At 39.0% G+C, this 25,429-nt stretch overlaps 1 protein-coding gene across 1 annotated transcript in view; it reads right to left on the reverse strand.

Moving 5' to 3' along the window:
* Positions 1-208: 208 nt before the first annotated feature.
* ARSB (arylsulfatase B) overlaps positions 209-25,429 on the reverse strand; it is a 344,495-nt gene continuing 319,274 nt past the window's right edge. The window contains exon 7 of the mRNA XM_058275266.2: positions 209-2,563. Within this exon, the coding sequence (XP_058131249.1) occupies positions 2,562-2,563 (2 nt within the window). The 3' untranslated portion in view covers positions 209-2,561. The remainder of the gene's footprint in view (positions 2,564-25,429) is intronic.

Below are 25,429 nucleotides of genomic sequence, written 5' to 3' on the forward strand. Positions count from 1 at the left end.
CTTTTGGTACCAATTTCTTACATCTTTCATTTTAAGAGCATTTTGTTGCAATTTTCCCAACTATCATTTTCTGACTTGTGTAACATTAGAAAAAAAAAAGTTTATAAAAAGATATCATTTTAAAAATAATTTCTAACTAAATGTTACTTTTGAAAGTTATCTTCTAAAACTTTCACTGGTGGGATATATTTGCACAACACTTTATAGCTAATAATGTTCCATTTTTCTTTTAATTCTCACAGCTACCCTGTACGATAGGCAGGACAAGAATCATTACCCATGCTTTACAGATTAGGAAACTGAGGTTTAGAAAATTTAGAGGGGATGTAAAGACTTGCTGGCTGTTCATTCCAAATAATTAAATCTTTTCTTTTCAACATTTCAACAAAATATACTTTTCAACATTGTAGGGCTTTCTTGCCTTCTAAATTATTACCCAAAAGAGACCCGACAAAAGTCAAGTCCTTGAAACATGTTCTCAAATGGCAAAACTCAACTGCAACAAATAAAATTCCAAAGAAGTTAATAGAAATAACAAGAGTAGCTAACATACCATTTATAACATTCTATATTAAGTGCTTTATATGTATTATCTCATTTACTCCACCCGTAAGCAGATAGGAACTATTATGACCTGTATTTTACAGATGAGAGAAATAAGGCTTGGAGAGATTTAGTAATTTAGTAATGGACCAGTTCAATCTGACTCTAGAGCCATCAGTCTTAAATAGTGTTCTATACAAAGTTAATTCTGTGTCTGCTGATAACACAAAATAAAGGTGTTTGTAGACCTATCTACAATGAATTACCATTTTCAAGGAATTCAGTACTTCAGTATTACATTGCCAATGCAAATGAAATATGATAAAGGCACTTTGAAAAATAATTTGTCAGTTTCTTTTAAGTTAAATGTGTACTTAGCATATGACCCAGCAATCCCACTCCTAGATGTTTACTCAAGAGAAATGAAAACACATGGCCACACCAAGACCTGAGTAGGAATATTCATAGCAACCTTATTCATATATTAATCCCAAAGTGGGAACAACCCAAATGTCTATTAACTGGTGAATGGATAAACTGTATTACATTCATACCCTGGAGTAGTACTCAGCAATGAAAAGGAAACAAAACAAAACAAAACTACTAATAGCATGCAACTATATAAATGAATCTCCAAAGCATTATACTATTTGAAAGAAACCAGAAACAAAAAGCTACATACAGTGTGATTCCATTTATATGGAATTCTAGAAAATTTAAAACTACCAACAGAAAACAAATTAGTCATTTCCAGGGGCTTGGAGTAGGGAATTTTGAGGCGATGGAATTATTCTGCATCATGATTGCTACAGTAGTTTTGTGAGTATATATGCTTGTCAAAACTCATCCAATGGAACGTGAGAGAGTGTGGGCTATGATGTGGACCATTGACTATGGGGTGCAGTGATGCTCAGAGATGAACTTACCAGGTGCAATGGATGTGTCATGATGATGGGAGAGAGTGTTGCTGTGGGGGGAGTGGGGGGCGGGGGCGGTGGGGTTGAATGGGACCTCATATTTTTCATAATGTAATTAAAAAATAATAATAATAATAAAAAAAACTCATCCAATGGTCTACTTAAAAAGGGTGAATTTTATTGCATATAAATTATACCTCAGGAGGTCTAACTTAAAACAAATAAACTATTAAAAATAGGCTTTAAAAAAATGTCCTAAAAAAGAACAAAGTTGGAGAACTCTTACTTCCTGACTTTAAAGCATATTACTTAGTTACAGTGGTAAAAACACCACATACTGGAATAAAGATAGATTGACAAATGAAACCAAATGGAGAACTCAGAAATAGACCCTCACTTCTACAGTCAACTGATTTTTGACAAGGCAGTCAGGCCCTCCCAGCTGTGTCAGAATAGTCTATTCAACAAACGGTGCTTTCTTTCCAAAAGAAAGAAAGAGGGAGGACCCCTATTTAACACTTTATACAAAAATTAACTCAAAATGAATCAAGGACCTAAATATAAAAGCTACAGTCATAAAACTCCTAGAAGAAAATGTAGGAAAATATCTTCAAGATCTTGAAGTTTTTTCTTAAACTGTATACCCAAAGCATGAGCAACAAAAGAAAAAGTAGATAAATGAGATCTCCTCAAAATTAAACTTTTTTTCTTCAAAAGACTTTGTGAAGAATGTAAACAGGCAACCTACTCAATGAGAGAAAATATTTAGAAATCACATATCCAATAAGGGTTTGATATCTATGTTATATAAAGAGATCATACAACTCAACAATAAAAAGTCAAGGAAGAAAATTTTAAAATGGGCAAAAGACTTTAATAGATATTCCTCCGAAGAGCAAATATAAATGTCCAAAAAGCACATGAAAAAATGTTCAACATCATTAGTCATTAAGGAAATGCAAATTAAACCTACAATGGCATACCATTTAATACCTTATAGAATGGCTGTTATTAAAAAATCAGAAAATTACAAGTACTGGAAAGGATGTGGAGAAACCATAACACTCCATCACTGTTGGTGGGAATGTAGAATGATACAGCCTCTGTGGAAGACACAAAAGGACAAATATTGTATGGTCTCACTAAGATGAACTAAATACGGTAAGTAAACACACAGAGGTAAACTCTAGAGTATAGATTACTAGAAAATGCAGGGTGGGTTGAGATTGGGAGCTGATGCTTAGTGTATTTAGCATTATTAGTAAGATTTATTGGAAGTGTGGACATGAATAGAGTCAAGAATAACACATTATAATGATTATAGCACTCCTAATTTATAAATGTGATTGTGCCTGAAAGGGGTAGTATGTGGAAGTAAATGTCAATTGAAAGGAAGTTAGGCAGCAGACTTGGCCCAGTGGTTAGGGCGTCCATCTACATGGAGGTCCGCGGTTCAAACCCTGGGCCTCCTGACCCGTGTGCAGCTGGCCCATGTGCAGTGCTGATGCGCGCAAGGAGTGCCCTGCCATGCAGGGGTGTCCCTGTGTAGGGGAGCCCCATGCGCAAGGAGTGTGCCCCGGAAGGAGAGCTGCCCAGCACGAAAGAAAGTGCAGCCTGCCCAGGAATGGTGCCGCACACAGGGAGAGCTGACACAGCAATATGACGCAACAAAAAGAAACACAGATTCCAGTGCCGCTGACAACAACAGAAGCGGACAAAGAAGAAGACGCAACAAATAGACACAGAAAACAGACAACCGGGGTGGATGGGGGGGGAGAGAAATAAATAAATAAATAAATCTTTAAAAGAAAGGAAATTAGAGAATAATCTAGGGTACATGTAACATGGTGATTTTGGTGGCAGATGAAGACTGTGATTAATAGTATAAATAAAAGAATGCTCTTTTTTTGGAAAGTGCTAAGAATATGGTGATACATGAGAAAATTACTACTAATGTAACTTATGGATGATAGTTAACAGTTATATTGTAATATTTTGCAGCAATGGCAGGAAGATATTTTTCATTACAAAGGGACAACAATAAGGAGGTAAAAGGGGTTATGGGAGTGTGCCATTTGGATGGACTGTACAAAACATGGGACTGCATAACACAGGAATCCAGTGGTGGATGATGGCCTGTGGTTAACAGGACAAATATGAGAACATTTTCTCCTGAATGATAACAAATGTAGGGTGTTAATATTTGGGTGGGTTGAGGGAAAAATACACCAAATATAATAGATGGGCTATAGTTAGTAGTAGTATTTTAACAACACTCTTTCACAGTTTGTAACAAATGTTTCACAACAATGCAAGGTGTTGATCAAATGTTTCACAATAATGCAAGGTGTTGACTGTGGGGAGATGAACGGGAGCCTTGTATGATGATGATTTGTGTTTGTTTTGTAAATTCCAAACTTCTACTATACATTTTTATGTATGTTCATGTAAGAATGATATACTTCAATACAATTTATTTTTTAAAAATTCAATTATTTAATTCATTTTATCCCAGATAATCTGAGTAAAACAATGATATATTTTTTATACTTAATACTTATATCTTCTTGCTGGAAAACAATTGTAAAAGACACAAGAAAAATTTAATAAAAGTAGTCCATATATTACCCACCCCCCCCCCCCAAAAAAAAAGTGGGCTTCAACCTCTGCTCCTACTACTTTCCAAAAGTATTTTATTATGGGCTGTTTTCACAGGAGGTTCCAGTAAGATTGTCATAGTACCTTTGTTCTCCCATAAATATCCTTATCTATTCCCCTCTGAAACCAACTTAAATCTTTCAAAACCAGTTTTCAAAACAGCAGCCAACTTCCCCCTCCCCCTTGTCAAGAAAAAAGAGTTTAGAAGATAAGAAGCTCTTATCTAGTGCATCCCCTTAAATAAAAAGTTTTATCTTCAGCTCTGTTTCTCTGCAATTTTTAAAGACAAGAATGGAATTTCAGGCTCGGAACTCAGGCAAATGTGGTTTCCCATACTCCAGTGATCCTGAGAATCACTTGGAGAGCTTATGGAAAGTACACAGGCCTCTCCTGGAAGATTCTGTTTTAGGAAGGCTGGGGCAGTGTCCAGGACTCTAAAGGTTAAGTAAGCTCTCTGTGTGATTCCAAGTGACCGTAACATTACTGGATTTTGATTAGGTTCTTGACTATCCTGCAGAAATGAGTTTCAAGAGCACATTGGGTACGTTAGGCCAGTAATTTATTTAAGTAGAGAGGGACGAGAAATGGGAGAAAGTAACAGATAAGGGGGCCCAGGTAGAAAGGAAGGGGTTGAAAAATGATAAAGCAGGCTGATTTACAGACTACAATTCTCCATTATAGATTATAAATGCCCAGGTTTACTTGCGTAGTGATCCAAGCAGGAGAGAAAGCAGCCAGAGTCGGGGTCCAGAGGCAAGAGAGAGCACAAGAGAAAGAGAGCTTAGGCCTTGTGCCTGCCTTTTTGGGCCATTGATTATCCCACCCCTTTGCTAATGGCAGAGGAGGAGTTCAAGCTGTTTGCCATTTTGATTGCTTGTTTCTCCTATCACTCTCCCATGAGGGCTCAATGATGAAGTCCTTGGGGGACTATCTGGGGCTTCTCCTGGATTCTGGAGAAAGTCTTCTTCTGAGTGGCAGAATCTTGGGGAGGGTCTTCCAGCAGCCATTTTGGGGATTATTGATGTCCACATGGACTCTCTGCCAGGTTCCAGATCTATCTATTGATTCCCTATCTTAATAGCCGGCTTTAGTAACAGTCAGACAAATTTGGTCAACACACAGTAAAACAAACCTCCCCAGGCAAATAAGGAATTGGGCTATCTGGTGAGAGTCACACGGGCATTTTGATCAATGCAGATCTATAATTAGAAGCTGCTTTAATGGTATTTAAAAAGTCCATTTAAGATATTAAGCAATTAATCCTGCCCCTGGGAGTCAGATGGGTGTCTTCTCAAAGGAAGCCCATTAAAAGTAGCATGGTGTGAGTGCCAGGAGAAGGTAAGGATGCTCTTGGTTCATACAGGCCCATCTTGGCCCTTCACAAAGGTGTGTTGGGGCACCCTTCAACCACAACCGAAGAGATCCAGAGCACACCCCCTTCTGAGGCTGAACCAGGGGCCCACAATGCCATGAGGAGGGAAAAAACATGCCTCAGGGAGAAGTACCCTTAATACCTTTAAAACATATATTGATCTTCCTCCATTTAAAAAAATAAAGAAAGCTTTAGCCTGGAGAAGAGACAATATCAGATAAATATAGTTAAAATAGCTGAAGAGTGCTCTTGTGGAGGGGAGGTTTGTTTTTTCCCCTATGTTTCCAAAGGACAGAAATAGCCCCATGGGTGGAAGCTATAAAGAGGAGTATGGAGTTTGTCAAAAGGAAAGACAAGTAGAAAGAGCAAGGAGCGATGGCCAGATGGGACCATTGTCCACCTGCTGACCCTGTCACTCACTCGCTGTGTGATCTTGGACAAGAATTCAACCTCTTAATTGCTGGGCACAGAATAGGTGCTCAGTTAGTGGCTGATGATAAAAATAAGAACCGTCAAGGCTGTGAATGGTGAAGGGGCTGCGTAAAGAGGGAGTGGGTTTCCTATCAGCAGTGGTATTGTAGCACAGTTGGACCCCCACTTTTAGGGGGAAAGGGATAGAGAGTTGTAGGGGAATTATAAGCAATGCAGGATTGGTTGGATTGGGCAACTTTAAAACCCATTTCACCCTGAACAATTTTATAGCTCTTAGAAGAGGTAGGGAAACACATTTTTGTGCCTGTTAAAAGAAGTTTCTTTTGCTTTTAGTGAAAATTTTACCCTCTCTAGGCAGCTAACACTTAACTTTCGAGCTTAAAAATCTGAGGGCTTATGATCTGGATTTCCACTGGGAAGTTAGGATATTACACAGTATTCATTCATATTCCACCCTTAATACCAAAGCTTGGAATATGAATCATAAAACAAAATCATGGCAGAGTACATACCAAAAATAGCAAGGAAAATAACCAAGCAGAAGTTTGACTGACATGCCCACTGCAAAAAAGCACTGTTACCTCTCGGAGAACAAGGAAACAGCATTGTCAGAGAGAGTCACAGGATGCTGGAACTGTAATTTTCCCTAAATGGGTCATAAAGATGCCAAATGCTCATGAGAATTGGGATGAAGGTAAATTACTACAATCTTCCTTTAAGTCCACTGAAAATTCATGTATAGGGATTTTCAATTAAATATGGTACATAAAACATGGCACATTTATGTCTCTTCTGTCTGTACAGCATGTATATCAAAGGAAAGGAGGCAACAACCACTAGGTATTACTAAAAGTTTTAGAAGATGTAAAGTAGATATAGGACTAGTGACTAATATAGCAGAGCTGAGAAAACTGAACGCTAAGTATTTGCAGAGAGGGTACAAGCCAGTTCACTCTGTGGAACCCTGGCAAGTCTCAGGAATTAAAGTGTTAGGTATTATAGAAAGCGGAGGTTAATTGAGGAGATAAAAAATGGCAACTGGTTGAAAATTGTAAAGGAGCATTTAGAACGCATTGTCTTTTTTTCTCTCCCACCCAGAAGGCAATTTTTCCCAACCCCAATCCTATTTGGAAATTAGAAGTTTATTCTTTGGAAATATTGAACATAAAAGACTCCCCATTCCAGGACATCAACACATTTTATATCTTAGTGGGATGGGGGAGATGCTCCACTGAAAACAGAGGAACTTGGTGAAAGTCTGTGGACTAAGTGGACGGCCCCGCAGTCCTTTTCCCTCCTGCTTTGGGGATAACGGCAGGCAGGATTGCAGCACACAGGAGGAAGACTGGAGTCTTCTTTGAATGGCCGATCACTGGATCTCTCTAGAGCAGATCTTTAGAATATCTCAATCTTTATTTGATCAGACAACAAAGAACCACCAGATATTTGAGGAAAACATCCAACATGAAAGAACAAAACATACAAGAAAAGAAAAGGGAACTTGGAGGAAATATAGATAATGCAGAGAGCACTACTTAAAACAAATAAAAAACAACTCTCATATCCTCAAAGAAATGGAAGACAATATTGTGTCCATGAAAGAAGAATAGAATGTTATAAAAGAACAATTAAAGATTTGAACAATTAAGCCATGATAGTTGAAATTAAAATTTCAATAGAAAGATTGAAAGATAAAATCATACATCGGAAAGTTGATTTAAAAAAAAAAAGATGATATGAAAAGCAATAGGAGAGAAAGATTTAAAAAGTAAGAGGTCAACCCAGAAAGCTCTATATCTGACTAGTAGGAGTTCAAGAAAGAGAGCAAAAAATATCGAGTAAATAAAATTAAAGATAATATAAGAAATTTCACAGTATATAATGATATTACTCTGCAGAATGAACATTCCATTGTGTGTCCTAACAAATGAATAAGAAATGTCCACCATGTAACATCATTTTAGATTATACAACACTGGGAAAAAACAGAGGATCCTAGAAATTTCCAGAAAGAAAAAAAGATAGGAAGGAGTGGGAAGCAGAATGGCATCAGATTTCTCAGCAACAGCACAGAATCTACAAGACAGTAGAGCAGTGCCTTCAAAATTATAAGACAAATGATGTAGCATTCTTTACCCAAACAATCAGGTTTGTGGATAGAATAATAATATTTTTAGATACTCTAGTCCTCAAAAAGTTTATACTCTACCTGTCCTTTCTGAGTAACTACTGAGAATGTGCTCCACCAAAATGAGGTAGCAAAACAAGCCAGAGGAAGCTGTGAGATTTAGAAAACAGGGTCTGTGGCAGACCCAGAAAACTGCTGCTCAGACCCCCTCCAGGAGTGGACTTGCCACTCCACTGCATGGAGTATGGTTAGCTGACAGTCTCCAGCTGGTGCTCCTGCACGGTCTGCCTCAGCTTTTTTTTCCCCCTCCCCTTCCCCAACCCTGTTGTTTTTGCTGTCTGTGTCCATTCACTGCGTGATCTTCTGTATCTATTTTTCTTTTTCGTCTTCTCTTATCATTTTCTCCTCTAGGATTCACCAGGATTTGATCCTGGGGACCTCCAATGTGGAGACTGGTTCCCTGTCACTCGTGCCACCTCAGTTCCTGGTTTCTGTTGCATCTGGCCTTGACTCTCCCCTTTGTCTCTCTTTTGTTGCGTCATCATCTTGCTGCGTGGCTCGCTGTGTGGGTCTGGCTCCCCGCGTGGGCACTGGCTCACCGTGTGGGCACGACTTTAACAGGAGGTCCCAGGGATTGAACCCGGGTCTTCCATATAGTAGACAGAAGCTCAATCGCTTGAGCTACATCCACTTCCCTGCCTCAGCTTTTGAGTGAAGGTTGCATTCTTCTTGAGGAGCCCCCTAGCCAATGACTGATTCTTAGAGCATCCAAATGGCATAGAACCTAACCTAGGGGAGAAGTGAACATAGTCCTAGAATGATGGTTGTTCAGCAGCCTAAACAGCAGCAAGCTCAGATCAGAATAAAAGGACTTCAGGCTCCCAGAAAGTAATTCTAGGTTAAAACAAACAAACAAACCAAAAAGCAAAGTAATTAGATAATCTGATAGACTTTACCATGTGGAAAATTGTTTTAAGAGGGATTTTACAGGAATCTTTCTAGTAAGGTCTAGAAAGATTCAGAGACAAGTACCTAAAAGATTTTTTAAAAGAAAAGGCAAATAATAACTCCAGTTAAAACAAAAACTTGTAAAAGTGAGGAAATATACTACACATCTTGACTTGGCTGGAAAATAACATAATTAAATATCAATTCAATGTAAAAGTTGTAATTATTGTATTGGGGCTGGGAAGAGGGAAAGGGGAGAGAAAGCTAAATGTCGGTTCAACCATTAGTAGAAACCCAAAAGATAATGTCAGACTGATAAGCCTGTTAACAGTATATAAATATAAGTATGGAAAATATCAGGAGAAACAACTGACAGAGTTCAAAGACATTGAAGGACATTGAAGGAGTCAAGTTTTCCTTCACAAGCCTGGTAATACAATTTGACTTCAACTTTGTGCATGTAGAGAAAAAAATAAATAATTAATTTACAAAAAGAAAGAAAACTCATAGGCAGGATGAGGAAACCTCAGTAGGAATCTGCGGAAATACTGAAGAAAGGAAGGCGAGAGGTGTGGCCATAGCCTGAAATTGCCCTAGTCCCTGGCCCATCCTCAGTGTCCTTTGCAGGGTGCAAGGCCCCTTCCACGAAGAATCTGTGATCCTGCGTGCTGTGACAGCAGAGTCCTTGATCAGTAAGTCCTTTCCCCATTAACTCTACCCCCTGGTTTATCACAACTGGAATTTCCTAGCCTGTTCGGGGGACATTATTGATCCTGACTGGACATTATTTATTGGAAAAGAAGAGAAAAGCAAAGAACTACTACTAACCAACAGCCAAGGGAAATCCAAATATGATCTTTAAAAAAGGAGAAGGAAAACATAAAATTCGGTGGACTGCTTTCATCAGAAAATATCTTTAAACTGCTGCCAGGTGGTCAGTGTCTGTGAGAGATATTGCAGTAAGCAGGTGTGCACAGAGAATTAAAGCGTGACTGCAAAGGAGGAAAGTTCTAGTGAGTCAGCATAAGGAAGAGACCTCCCCATACTGATGAGCAGATAGTGATAGGAAGATCAGGGGATGCTTATTCAAGATAAGGAGTGCTGAAGGGAACCAGATAAGAGGTTACATAAACACACAGAGAGGGAGGAAAGCTGAAAAGGCAACTCACATGGCAGCTTTCAAAAGAAATACTCATAATTTGGGGAGACTGGATGCCCAGTGATGACGCTGAACAACTGTGGGTACTCTGATTTGGAACTTATCCCTTTTTGAAGAGTACTTTGAGGAGAACTAGAGGAGATATTAGTATAGAAGTTAGGTTTTATGTTTGTGGTGGAGGGTATAAACGAATCAGAGATTTTTACTTTTTTTCTTTTGAAAGTTTTAAAGTTATTTAGTTTACTGAATTTTGAATAATACACTAAAATTTTTAAGTGCTGAAATAATTACAGATTCACAGGAAGTTGCAAAGATAACTCAGAGAGGTCCCATGTACCCTTCACCCAGTTTTCCCCAGTGGTTACATCTGATATAACTATATCACAATGTCAGAATCAAATAAATGACATTGGTACATTGTGTGTATACAGTTCTATTCCATTTTAGCACATGCATGGATTTGTGTAACTACCACATTAATTATTCTGCCACATTAATTTAGAATTACTTTGTCAAGACTTTCCAAAAAACCCTATTAGGATTTGATTGATATTATATAAAAAGTATAGAAATAATTGGGAAGAAATGACATCTCTCTGATATTAGGTTTTCCTATATCTGAACATGCTATCTTCACTTTTATTTATGTCTTCTGTAATGTTTTTCTTTTTTTTTATTTTAAAGATTTATTTATTTTCTCCCCTTCCCCTCCTCCTGCCCTGTGTTTTTGCTGTCTGTGTTGTTTTCTCTTCTCATTTTCTCTCCTCCAGGAGTCACCGGGATTTGATCCTGGAGACCTCTGACGGGGAGAGAGATTCCCTGTCAATTGTACCACATCAGTTCCTGGTTTCTTTTGCGCTTCACCTTGACTCTGCCCTTGTCTCTCTTTCTGATGCATCATCATCTTGCTGCATCACTCACTTGCGCAGGGCACTGGCTCACCGGGCGGGCACTTGCATGCACACTGGCTTGCTGCATGGGCACACTTTCTCTTCTTCTTTTTAACCAGGAGGCCCCAGGGATCGAATCCAGGTCCTCCCATATGGTAGGTGGAAGCTCTGTCACTTGAGCCACATCTGCTTCCCTGTAATGTCTTTCAATAAGATTTAAAATTTTTATTTAAATGTTTTGTGGAAGGGCATCAGTATCTTCTACACCTTCTAGATTATACTGTTACTTCTGATATTTTTATTGCTATGTAAAATAGTATCCATATAAAATAGAATTTTACAGTTCTTTTGCAGGTAAATAGAAACACAATATATTCAGCCACCATGCTAAAGTCTCATATTAATTCTAGTAAAGTGTAGACTCTTTTGTGTTTTCTATGTAGACAATCACATCTTCTGTGACTAGCAAGTTTCTTTGTGAAAACTTATAATTTTATTTCTTGTTCATATCTTAATGCTCTGGCTAAGACTCTATTATAATGTTAAATAGAAGCAATAAAAATGGGCCTCCTTTCCTGCTCCAGATATTAAAGGGAATTATTATAATATTTTACCATTAAGAATGATGTTTACTGTAGGATTTTGGTAGATATCATTTATCAGGTTAAGGAACATTCCCCATCCCTACCCCCAATTGAGATTATACCCATGACATCACATGCCCTATGTTCTTCCACTATTTTATTTTATTATTTTTTAAACTTTTTAAAATTTTTAATTTTTTTTAGGTGCGAGGGCTGGGGATTGAAGCCGGGACTTTGTATGTGGGAAGCCAGTGCTCAACCACAGAGCCACACTGGCTCCCCACCCCCCTTTTATTTCATTCTTTCACTTTAAATATTGGGTATGAGATAAAAATTTTACAGGTTAGCAAGTTGAAATGAATGTTATAAGATTATGGGGATTCCAAATGCTCAACCAAAATTAAGCATGAGTGAACTGTCTCACCAATATGGAGGAAGAGCCAGGCACGGTATGGACAGGGTCTCTCGGTAGCCTGGCACCATGCTCAGCTACAGAAGAGACAATGTCTGTTCTGCTCTCCTTCCCTTTCACTGCCATCCCACCCCACACACATGCACACACACACACAGCCCAAAAGGAATGTGATGAGTAAGGAGTCAGGGTTTAGGCTTAGGAAGAGCCGGATGCAGCTAGAAGGTTGGCCAGAGTCACAGACTCACCACTCTAAGAACGACCCTTTAGACCAGGGGTTCTTAACAAGGGGGCTGTGAGTTTGAACTGAAATTCAAAAAAACATTCTTTTGGGGACATGTTGGGGTGGGTGTGATATATTTATTAAGTAATACACAGTTTAGTGTGGAATTAGTAAGGGGTCTATGGTTTTGACCTGACTAGCAAAGGGATCCACAGAACAAAAAAGGTTAAGAACCCCTGCATTAGACAAAGGCAAGGAATAAGGGGATTTCAAAAGTGTTTGACTTCTTTTGGACCAATGATCTCTGGTTTCCCTGAATATACAGGAAGATGAAAGGCATGAATGAATCTAAATGAACCGAGAATGACTCCACCTGGGATCAAGTAGGTAAGCATTTGTGAGACGTAATTTTCCCTTTCCCTTCAAAGGTTTGCCCTTTGGACAGAAAGTCTTATATAACTGGCAGGTGAATCAGCTCACAAATCTGAGTCATCATCACGGCTCTCGCTCGTTTACCTGTTTCTTTACCCCTCATCATGTTTACAAGGCCTTTCCTTTGTTGCCACTGAAAATAACCCCTACCCAGAGCTTTCACATGTATCATAGACTTACTGAGATTTCAGAGGGACATGGAAGGTAGGTCCCATTTTGCACCACAGCCTAAGTAACTGAAAATCCATTTTTCAAATTAATGCTCTCTCAGGTTCTTGCCCAGGAATTGCTGAGTCAAAGGAGAGGTGCATTTCTTATTTTGATATATATTACTTTACCTTGGAGCATCACCACACTTTCGCCCAAGAAACCCTAAGCACGTTATATGGAGGAACAGCCCCTTACTTCTCCAGAGGCAGAGCCACTGACAAGGATGGCCTTGGTAAGGGAGGACACTGTCTCAGCAGATAAGCCTGCAGTCAGCAGCTTACATCTCCTGGGCAAGTTCTTTATGATCATCCCATGGACCATCGCTGCAGCTGGGGAGCTGGCCGAGCCCATCCCTCACCATCATCTGCTTTGAATGAGCAGCTTTCAACTGTCCAGCATCTGATCCTCCAACCTGGGGGTGACAACTTTTTTCCTTCACTTCTTTCCACAGCTTGCCCTTTGGCCTCCCAGTTTTTTGTCTGTTCCAGAGACTGGGTAAAAATCTACAGAATGATTTTGAAGAAAAATGGTAAAGTGGTAAGTTAACCTTCACCATCCATATTATCCTTTTTCCTTATCATTTAGAGATAATCTAAAATAGTCTGTAAACTACAACCCCCTGTTTAGAAATTATTCAGCAACATTTCTCTCCAGAGATTCCAACTAGCCAGAAATTCCAACTAGCCAGAACACATCAAGACTGTGTTCAGGTCTCCTGATTTCTCCATTACAAGTTCTCTTTTTTTTTTTTTTTTAAGATTTATTTATTTACTCTCCCCCCGCTCTTGTCTGCTCTCTGTGTCCATTCACTGTGTGTTCTTTCTGTGTCTGCTTGTATTCTCATTAGATAGCTCTGGAAACCGATCCTGGGACTTTCCAGTGTGGGGGAGAGGCGATCATTCTTTTGTGCCACCTCAGCTCCCTGTTCTGCTGCGTCTCTTATTGTCTCTCCTCTGTGTCTCTTTTTGTTGCATCATCTTGCTGCACCAGTTTTCTACATCAGCTGGCACTCCCATGTGGGCTGGCATTCTGCATCGACCAGCTTGCCTTTACCAGGAGGCCCTGGGTATCAAACCTTGGACCTTCTATATGGTAGATGGGAACCCAACTGCTTGAGCCATATCTGTTTCCCCCAAGTTCTCTTTCCATTACACTATATCATACGTTTTGGAATTGAAATGAAGGCACATTTGCAATCAGTGGTTCAATAGGACATTCAACAGGTTGCTCCTGACTCTGTCTTGAATAGAAAGATGATAACTCTGAAGCTCTTTGCCAGCAGCTGTCAGCTGTCTTCATTTAGAGTGAAGCAATAAAGTTACTTGCAAAGCAGTGTTTAATGGCTTTAGGAGCTACAGTAGGATTGGCCATGTACCCAGAAGCCCCTTACTTTTCTAGATCTATTCAAAATCAATGGCTTTCTGTGCAAAGCACAAAGCAAACATCAAACAATCCAAAATCAATACCAGAAAGTGATAAGCAGGGAAACAGGACTGGATAGCACAAAAGATAAAGAAGTAACAAAGCCAAAGATTATGGAGTGATTGCCTTCAAATTTGTCATTATAAAAAGGAAAAAGAATCAAATGAGAAATTGGCAAGTTGCAGAGTGAATGTCAGAAACGTTTTAGAATCTAAGGCTTTGCCACACACTGTCTTGCACAATGTTAGAGGAAATGGGTTGAAATTGAGAATATTTTCACAAGTTTGAGCCAGCCAGGAAGCCAGGGGAAAATACTCTTAAATTGGGAAAATTACAGTACTGCTATTTGACATTAGTTGGAGAAAACATCAAACCTCAGAAATTATTCTGAGAACTTGAATAAGAGGAGTACTTCAAACCCTATGCCTGGTCCAGGGGAGGGTGGATCCTCTAGGACTTGGATATACTATTGGTGGAAGCCTTTAGGAAAGCCCCTGCTGCTGGGAAATGAACACAGAGGCCCACATTTCTATTATGCCATCTTCAAAAAGTGCGCAGAGAAGAAAGGGTGTGGAGAACCTGACTGAGGACTGAAGCCTGGGTAAGAATATATGAGCTTGGTTGGAGGGCCAGATCTCTCCCCTTAGGCAAATACTCAGCATCAAAGGTAAATTTTCAAAAAAATTTGTTCAGCTTACTACTTTGAAAGTGGAAAGTGATGAAAGCACACCTCTATGAGATAATAAAACCTCGACTGAGTATAGGAGATAGGAGGCAAGATGGGGCACTCACCACCTCTCTTGCAAAAAATGGCTGAGAAGGGGCAAGATCCTACCTGAATGAGCTGTTTTGGGAACCCACAGAGCAGGAGGCTCCAGGGCATTGATCTGGAGGGAACAGGACAAAGAGATAAAAGCCCAAGGGAAAACCATGAGTTTCTCACCCTGGTGGCTGGAAATGGGCTGCACCCTCAAGGCAAAAAAGTCACTGGAAACCCCACTTCCCACGAGCCACCAAGCAGGAGGGAGTGTTCGCTGGGATTAAGAAGGTTCTGGTGAAGGGAGGAGAGGGGTTTCCTTCCAGGGTTTGGTTACCTGGACCCCATTTGAACTTTAGGGAACATACCAGATGGTAAGAGGTGGCCCCAGGAAGAGGGGAGAAGCAAATCTGCTTCCGCAGCCTGATTTACCTAGCCCACCTGGAAGAGAGGAACTTGGGCTTGGGGAGGGTGGAGTCTGGCAATTTGACAGGTCCAGTGCTGAAAACTATCAAAATCTCAGCTATCCTAAGGGAGGCCAGATATATTCTCAAACAGGTGAGAGTCTTTTGAGAGCATAGGCAGCTCCTAATAGGGAAGGACAGACCAGTGTGTCAAGCCCTCAGTATTGTTGCAGATAACTGTGAATCTTCAAGGAGTGAAGCCCGGTGGTCACTGTAGCACTGAGGGGAGGGAGGAATAGATTAGATAGAAGAGGGGGTATTTAGTGGGCAATGGAAAGGTTCTGCATGATTTTGCAATGATGGATACAGACCATGTTGAATTTCATCAAAAATTTATAAAAGTATATGGTCTCAAGTGTAGACCATAATGTAAACCATTGACCAAGGTCAGTGGCTATGTTTCAATATTTGTACATCAGTTGTAACAAATGTACTTTCCACATATAAAAAGATTATTGATACAGGAAGGGGGGAGAGGGGAAGGATGTGGGGTATATGGGAGTCCCCTGCATTCTGTATGTAATTTTACTGTGACCTAAAACATCTTTCAAGACAAAATGAAAAAAAAGTTAGACACTGGGGAAGAAATGGAAGAAAATGTCACTGTACATACAGAACAGATATTACAGTGATGAAAGGCAAAACATCAAAAAATTTTAAAAAATATTTTTCATTTAAAAAATTTTTTAATCTTTTTTAAAAAGATATCATCCTTTTAATATCCCAATCATTTCATTTTATTTTAGTTTTAGTTTTTCTAAATTATTATGTATTTTATTTCTTAGGTTTAAACCTATCATTATTATTTCATTTTCCTATTAATTGTATTTGGCGATATTCTTGGCTTCCCTTTTAAAGAAGTTTTGCACCACAGCAGGGTTACTGTGGCAGGTGACGATCATTGGTGTGGGGTGTCAGTGATGGGATACATGGAAAGAACTTCACCTGAGCATATACATATAAGGTATATAAATGTGTTCAAATATTTATGGGGCATTATCACAGTAGATGGAGAATCACACAATAACTGAAAGAATATTGAATTCTCATCCTGGGGAGCTCTGCCACATTCTCTAATGGAATAGCAACAATCCTCCAAGTGCAGGGCAATAACTAGTGAAGAAGGAGGGTCCACAGATGGGCCCTTGATATTGACAATTATGCTTATGAATGTTTGCTCTTGAAATTGCAACTTAGCCTAGTGCTGTAGGGCGCCTAAGAGTTACCTTCTGAAAGACTTGATGTTGCTCAAATGTGGCCTCTCTCTAAGCCAAACTCAGCATATAAATGCATTACCTTCCCCCCAGCATGGGACATGACTCCCGGGGATGAGCCTCCCTGGCACTGAGGGATTACTACCAAACACCAGCTAGCAATGCAACTGGAAAAAGATCTTGACCAAAAGGGGGGGAAAGTAAAGACAAATGACTTTATATGACTAAGAGACTTCAAAGTGAGTCAGGAGGTCATCCCAGAAATAATGCTTTTGCACATCTCAGCAGGACCTCATAGACTGCCAAAGTAGATACTACTCCAAATAGTGGGATTCCAGAGGGCTCTGGAGACACCCAGGTCCTACAGTCATGGCAAATAGCTCTGGAGTTTGGTGCCTTGCCAGTGGGCCCTACTTCAGAGTTTGTGCTCCCAAATGTGACACAGTTGGACTCAGATGTGATTTCTCTTCACATGCCTCTTTTGTCCATTCTGTTTGAACCTATAGTTGGTGCTGGAGTTGGTAGGTGTACATCCAGGAGATTTGAATCTTTGGGCTATCCATGAGCCAGTTGGGTCCTGAGACTCAGTGGAGTTGCAAAGCCTACTCTCCAGTTCATTGGTCTCACTAAAGACAACTAACAAGGAAGGGAAGATGGATAACCACCAGACCAAGGAACCAAGAGAGTCTACAAGCAAGAGTCTCATCCATCAGTCATCAAGGCCCCCCTCTCAATTAGAAGTGGAGTGGGCATCACCATACCAGAATCCTCAGAATTGGGGAATAAATTATGGACTATGGTATTCTACTATAGACTTATTGATATTCTAGTAATGGAAGGGAAGTAATTATATCATTGATGTGGAGACAGTGGCCACTGGAGGTGTGGAAGATAGGGACAGGGAAAAAGAGTTGTAATATGGGGGCATTTTTGGGACTTGGAATTGTCCTGAATGACATTGCAATGACAGATACAGTCCATTATATACCCTGCCATAACTTACAGAACTGAGTGGGAGAGAGTATAAACTACAATGTAAGCTATAATCCATACTTAGTGACAATGCTCCAGATATGTTCATCAATTGCAATGAATGTACAACACTAATGAAAAAAATTGTTAATGTGGGGAAAGGTGGGTGGTGTGGGGAGTGGGGCATATTGGGAATCCCTTACTTTTTGTGTATAACATTTTGTGTAATTTAAGTATCTTAAAAATTTTTTTTTAATTAAAAAACATTATCAAAATATAATAAATAAAACTGCATGGTAATGACACATAAATGTAAGAGTTCATGAGGATCCATAAGTAGACCCACACACGAATAGAAATTTAGTATAAAGTCAGTTGGCATTTCAAATCAGAAGGGGAAAATGGTGTATTTTTAAAATGTTATTAGGACAACTGGGTAGTCATCCAGGCAAAAATAAATCAAAGTGAATTCCAGATATTGGAAGACATCAAACAATGATACAATAGCTAGAAGAAATAGAGATTTTTTTTTCTAGGAGCAGAGAAGGCCTAAATATAATACAAGATTCAGAAACCATGAAAGAGAAGACTGACAAACATGAGTACATGATTATAAAAAATTTCTGCATGGCAACTTACCCCACAAGCAAATCCAAAAGAAAAATAAGAAATTGAGAGGAAATTTGCAGCCTGAGTTACAAGAAAAAGGGCTAAATACTTTAATATATGATAACTCCTTACAAATCAATTAAAAAAATGAGAACAATCCATGCTCACCCTTACTCATAATACAAGAAATGCAAATGTAAAACTATGATAAAACACTATTTTCACTTATTAGATTGGCAAAGATAAAAAATTCTGATAGGAGCTCTGGAAAAACAGGCACAGTTTTATGGCTGGTGGGAGTGTAAATGAGTTCAACTTCCCAGAAGGTAATTTAGAAAACTCTTAATCACATTATAATTTCACAAACACTTAGATCCAGAAATTTCACTCTTAAGAATGTAGTGTACAGATATACTTGCACATGTGTGAAATAAAGTGCATATAAAAATGATCTTTACAGCATTGGAAAGTATTATACAGTATTATAATAGGAAAAGATTGGTAATATAAATATCTATCAATAGAGGAATGATTAGATAAATTTTATTATAACCAGTTAACTGAAAACAATGTAGGCATTAGGAGACTAAGTCAGCTCTCCATATGCAAATATGAAATGCTTTCCAAGACACATATTTATGAGAAAAAAGCAAGATTCAAAACAGTATATGTGGGGATGATGTCATCAAGATGGCAATGTAAGAGATCCATAAAAGTGTTGCCCTTTGGAAATAACTAATAAAAAAGCAAATTCCTTCCACTCTGGAGCATGACAGAGACTGGAGAAAAGATTCCACAAATGCTGAATCAAAGGGGAAAAAAACAAAAAAAAAACCCCAAAAAACAAAAAAGAAGGTAAACCTGCAACTCAGACCTGCCAGTCTGGACCTCTCCCCCTCGTTCTTCCTGTATAGCTTAAGAGTCACAGAGCAGCAGCACTCCAGCCCAAGTACCTCCTGCCATGGCCATGGGCCACATAGCCACTAGAGCAGTGAGTTAGAGTACCATACCCACACACTCAAGGGGACTAAGGCCAAATAGATCCAGGAGAGAGCCATAGCAAATAAATACAAAAATGCCCCCAAGAAACAAATGAGTCTCACTATGGAACTGTTGGAAAATGATATACATGCCCAATCTAATCTCTACACTGGAGTACCTGAATGGAAAAAATGGGTGTTTTTGAACACTGACCTCATCTGCCTCCCTGGGGTCAAATATCTAATATAAAAGTACCGGGTGCAGAAAAGCATCACTGATAAAAGGGAAAACTGCTATAAGGCAGGACAGGCTCCAGGATGGAAAATTATAACAGAAAGTAGGCACTGAGCATGGCAGAGCAGTTGAGCTAATCACAGCTACTGGAGAGGAAAGTCTGCACAAAAAGAAATAGAACAGCTCAAACTCCCAGAGAAGGAACAGAGGAAAGGAAATCTTCTATTGGAAGTGAAACAAGTGTGCATAAAAGGGAAGTATTAAAGTTATACCACAGATCTAGGGAAAGAAAGAGGTGCAGATAACCTGAAAAATCTTTTTTTAAAAATATACTTCTTAATTTAAAAAAAAATACTTAGAGTACATAAATGTTACATAAGAAATATTTGGGATTTCCATATGTCCCACTCCCAACCCCTCCCAGTTTCCCACATTAACAATATCCTTCATTAGAGTGATACATTTGTTACAATTGGTGAACACATATTGGAGCTTTGCTACTAAGTGTGGATTATAGTTTACATTGTAGTTTACCCTCTCTCTTGCACAATTTTATAAGTTATGACAAGATATATAATGGCTTGTATCTGTCAGTACAATGTCATTCAGGATAATTCCCAAGTCCTGAAAATGTCCCCATATTACACCTATTTTTTTCCTCTCCCTCCCCTCAGAACCTCCGTTGACCAGTCTCCATATGAATGGCAAAAGTTCTTCCATTGCTAGAATCACAATAAGTCTACACTAGAATACCAGTAAGTCTACTCTAGTACATCGTTCATTCCCCGATCCTGAGGATTCTTGGATGGTGAGACCCACTACATCTCCATTTAAGAAGGGGCTTAGATCCCATGGGGAAGACAGATGGGACTATCTTGCTTGCAGTTGCAGACTCTCTTTTCCTTGGGATGGTTGTTGTCCATCATCATCTCCTTGTTATTTGCCCTGGGTGAATCCAATGAACTGGAGAGTAGGTGTTGCAACTCTGTTCAGATTCAGGGCCTAACTGGCATATGGACAGCCCAAAGATTTAAGTCTCTTGGGCATATACCTATTAACTCTAGCACCAACTTTAGGTTCAAATAAAAGGGGTAGAAGAGCCATGTGTAGGGAAACCACAACTGAGTCCAGCTCTGTCACATTGGGGAGCATAAATTCCCAAGTAGGCCCCACTGACAGGGCACCAAACTCCTGAGCTGTCTGCCCTGCCTATAGTGTCTGGATGATTCCACTATTTGAGGCAATATTTACTTTGGCAATCAATGACATCCTGCTGAGACATGCATAAGTGTAACCTCTGGAATGACCTCCAGACTCACTTTGAAGTCTCTTAGACATATAAACTCATTTGTCTTTACCTTTTCTCCCTTTTGGTCAATGTCTTTTTCCAGTTGCATTGCTAGTTGGTGCTTGTTAGTAATCCTTCAGTGCCAGGGAGGCTCATCCCAAGGAGTCATGTCCCACACTGGAGGGAAGGTAATGCATTTATATGCTGAGTTTGGCTTAGAGAGAGGCCACATTTGATCAACAAGGAGGCTCTCAGGAGGTAAATCTTAGGCACCCTATAATACTAGGCTGTTTCAATTTAAAAAGTAAAGGTTTATAAGTACAGTCATCAATATCAAGGGCCCATGAAATGGTCCATCCTCCTTCACTAGTCACTGCCCCTGTCCTCACGGGATTGTTGCTGTTCTATTAGAGAATGTAGTAGAGCTCCCCAGGATGGCAATTCAATATATTTTTCTGTTATTGTGTGAATCTCCATCCATTGTGACAATGCCCCATGAATACTTGAACACATTTATATGCCTTACGGGTATCCCCAGGTGAAGCTCCTCCCATGCATACCCATCACTGACACCCTGCACCAAAGATTCGACCTCCCACAGTTGTAACTCTTCTGTGATCCAAAACTCTTCAACAATGAAGCTAAGAAAATAACTATTATTAAGAAAATGAAAAAAATGATAGTTTTAAAGATAACAAATAAAAAACTATAATAAAAAATTTAAAATATAAAATTAAAATTTTTTACATTATGTCTTTCACCACTATAATATCAGTTATCTTGTATGTACAGTGATATTTTCTTCTGTTTATTCCTCCAGTGTCTTATTTTTATTTCATTTTGAATTCAAAGAACTTTATGTTACAAAAGAATCACATACAGAATATAGGACATCCTCCTCCTCTTCCCCTTTCCTCTATTAATAACATTTTACATGTAGATGGTACATTTGTTACAATAGATGGATAAATCTTGAAACATTGCTACTAACCACGTTCAATGATTTACATTATGGTTTACATTTTGGACCATACACTTTTATAAATAATGATGAAATATAACATGGCCTGTATCCATCATTGTGAGATCATGTGGAACACTTCCATCATCCCCAAAATGCCCCATATTCCATCTATTCTATTCCTCTCTCCCTCTCCCCTCAGGACCCATGACAACCACCAAGCCTCACTCCTTGAGGAACAAGATTCATAGTTACTTGCAACAACATTGAGGGCTTCACATACTGGCCTGCCCTCCTCTATTAGGCACTACCTAGGCTCTCAAGAAATTTCCACCCCTCTATCTGAGAACATAGCAGAACTCCCCAGGATGGGAGTCCAACACCACCCCTCTCATTATGTGGGTCTCCACCCACTGATATAACATACTATGACAAGATGAACACTTACACACTCCCTAGAAGCCTGCCCCAGGTGTGCCCTGTCCTGAATGCCCCCATATCCAACACCCTAAATCAGTAACCCTCCCTAGACATATTGTCAAAAGAACATTCTCAACATTGTAGTTTCAACCACATACCCACAAGTCCCCAGAGCTCACCTGGTCCCTTCCCAATCCTCCCTCCAGTTCAGTGGACAGTTCAACACACTCTCCCCATCCTACCCCCCTCACCAACCAGCATTGCGCAGCCCAATAGTATCAGGAGAGGAGTGAGTGACTGAAGGAACCATAACTGATTTAATGAGCCATTTGCAGTTTTGCTGTACTGGCCATGTGTACCTAGATATGCATGGCTTAATCTTTAATATACTACTGGCAGGACGAACCAGGTACTGAAAAATCTTAACAGTTCAACACAGATTGCTTTAAATGTATAGTATTAGCTGGACCAAGCATTGAAGAAAATCCTTACCGCACAGCCAATCCACAATAAAACACTAAGCAAGAGGGAGAAATGAACTTTCAGAGTTAGAATGTCAATATAATCAGATGCCTAGACTTCAGCAAAAATCACAGGTCTTACTAACAAACAGGAAGATAGGGCCCAGGCAAGGGAACAAATGGAAACTTCAGAGGAAACACGCTTCAGAACTAATCAAAGCTATTCAGTCATATCTCCTAAATCAACTCAAGGAGTTAAAGGAAAATATGGCTAGAAAGAAACTAAATATGGATATAGAGCTAAAGGGTATGAAGAATACAATGTGTGAGCAAAAAGGAGAATTAGAAAGTTTAAAAGAAATTATGGGGATGAAAACCACAATAATGGAAATTAAAAACACATTAGAGGCAAACAACAGCAGATCTGAATAGGCAGAAGAAACAGGTAACTAGAAGACAAGGCAACTGAATCATACAGTCAGAAGAATAGATAGAGAAAAGAATAGAAAAATGGAATAATTTCTAAGTGATGTGTGACAGCATGAAATATACCAACATAAGCATCATAGCAGCCCCAGAATGAGAAGAGAAAGGTGAAATGTGGAAAGAATATAAGAGGAAATAATGGCCCCAAATTTCCAACTCTTAAAAAAGACAAATATACCTGGCCAAGAAGCACAACAAACTCCAAACAGGATAAACGCAAATAGATCAATACTCATCAAAATGTCAAATGCCAAAGATAAAGAGGAATTCTGAAAGCAGCAAGAGAAAAATGATTCGTCATATCCAAGGAGTGCTCAATAAGAGTAAGTGCCAATTTTTTGTCAGAAACCATTGAGGCTAGAAGGAAGAGGTGTGATCTATTTAAGATACCAAAAGAGAAAAACGGCCAGTTCAAAATTAATTATCCAGAAAAAACGTCCTTCAAAAAAAGAGGGAGCATGTTCAAGACATTCACAGATGAAGAAAAACCAAGAGAATTCACCACCAAAATACCTGCCCTACAAGAATTGCTAAGGGGCGTTCTTCGGGTTGAAAGGAAATGACAGGAGAAAGTGACTTGGAGCAGTATGAAGAAGTGAAGATCCTCAGTAAAGGTAACAAAATGGGCAAATGCAAAACCCAATAGCAATGTATCTTCGGCATATAACTATTCTTTATTTCCTTTCAGAGTGAAAATACAATTGAATAAGAAATAATCATATTTAATTAGAACAGATGTACAAAATATAAAGAGGTAATGTATGAAAAAAACAACATAAAGTGGGCCAACAGAAGGATATGGAGCGGAGAATGTGTATACTATTGAAATTAAGTTGGTATCCTTTCAAACTAGTTGGTTAGAGACTGAAGTTGTTTAATACAAACCCCAAGATAACCACAAGGAAAGTATTTTTAGTATACAAAAACAACAATGAGAAAGGGATCAATTAGGTACAGCACAAAAGGTCAACTATACATAAAAGGAGGCTGCACTAAAGGACAAGAGAAATGGAAAATATGTGATATATAAAAAGAAAAGGATAAAATGGCTGAAGTAAGCCCTGCCTTTTCAGTAGTAACTCTGGATGTTAATGGATTAAAATCCCCAGTCAAAAGACACAGACTGACAAAATGGATAAAAAAGCATGATCCAACTATATGTTGTTTACAAGAGACTCACCTCAGACTCAAAGACACAAATAGGTTGAAAATGAAGGATGGCAGAAGATATTCCATGCAAAGAGTAGTCAAAAGAAAGCTGGGGTAGCTACCCTAACATTGGACAAAATAGACTTTATTTATTTATTTGAGGTACTGGGGCCAGGGATTGCATCCCGGACCTTGTATGTGGAAAGCTGGAATTCAACCACTGAACCACATTGGCTCCCCTGAGTTGGTTTTTTTCATTTGTTTGTTTTTTGATTTTAGGAGGCACCAGGACTTCCCATGTGGGAAGCAGGTGCTCAACCACTTGAGCCACATCTGCTCCCCAAAATAGACTTTAAGTCAAAATCTGTTACAAGACAAATAAGACACTATATATTAATAGAAGCATCAATTCACCAAGAAGAAATATTTATCATAAACATTTATGCATCTAACCACAGCTCAGTTTCCCAAAATAAAGGAGGCAAACATTGACAAAACTGAAAGGAGAAAGAGATATCTCTGCAATAATAGTTGGAGACTGCAAGACACCACTTTCATCAAAGGATAGAAAATCCCAACATAAGATCAATAAGCAAATTGAAAACTTGAACAACATGATAAATGAACTAGACTTAACAGACGTATATAGAGCACTACACCTGAAAGTAGGATACACATTCTTTTCAAGTGTACATAAATCATTCTCCAGGGTAGACCACATGCTAGGTCACAAAGCAAATGTCAAAAAATTTTAAAAGTTTGAAATTATACAGAGTATCTTTTCTGCCAACAATGCAATGAAACTAGAAATAAATAACAGGTGGAGAACTGGGAAATCCACAAATGTATGGGAGTTAGATAATTAGATAACACTCTTAATCAATCAATGGGTCAAGGAAGAAATCACAAGAAAATCAGAACATTTCTTGAGACAGGAAAATGAGAACACAACATATCAAAACTTAAGGGATTCAGCAAAAACATTGTTCAGAGGGAAATTTGTAGCCCTAAATAGTTACATCAAAAAAGAAGGAAGAGCTCAAAACAGAGACCCAGCTGCATACCTGGAAGAACTAGGAAAAGAACAGCAAACAAACCCAAAG

This window comes from Dasypus novemcinctus, chromosome 2 (genome assembly GCF_030445035.2).
Source record: "Dasypus novemcinctus isolate mDasNov1 chromosome 2, mDasNov1.1.hap2, whole genome shotgun sequence".
Taxonomy (NCBI): domain Eukaryota; kingdom Metazoa; phylum Chordata; class Mammalia; order Cingulata; family Dasypodidae; genus Dasypus; species Dasypus novemcinctus.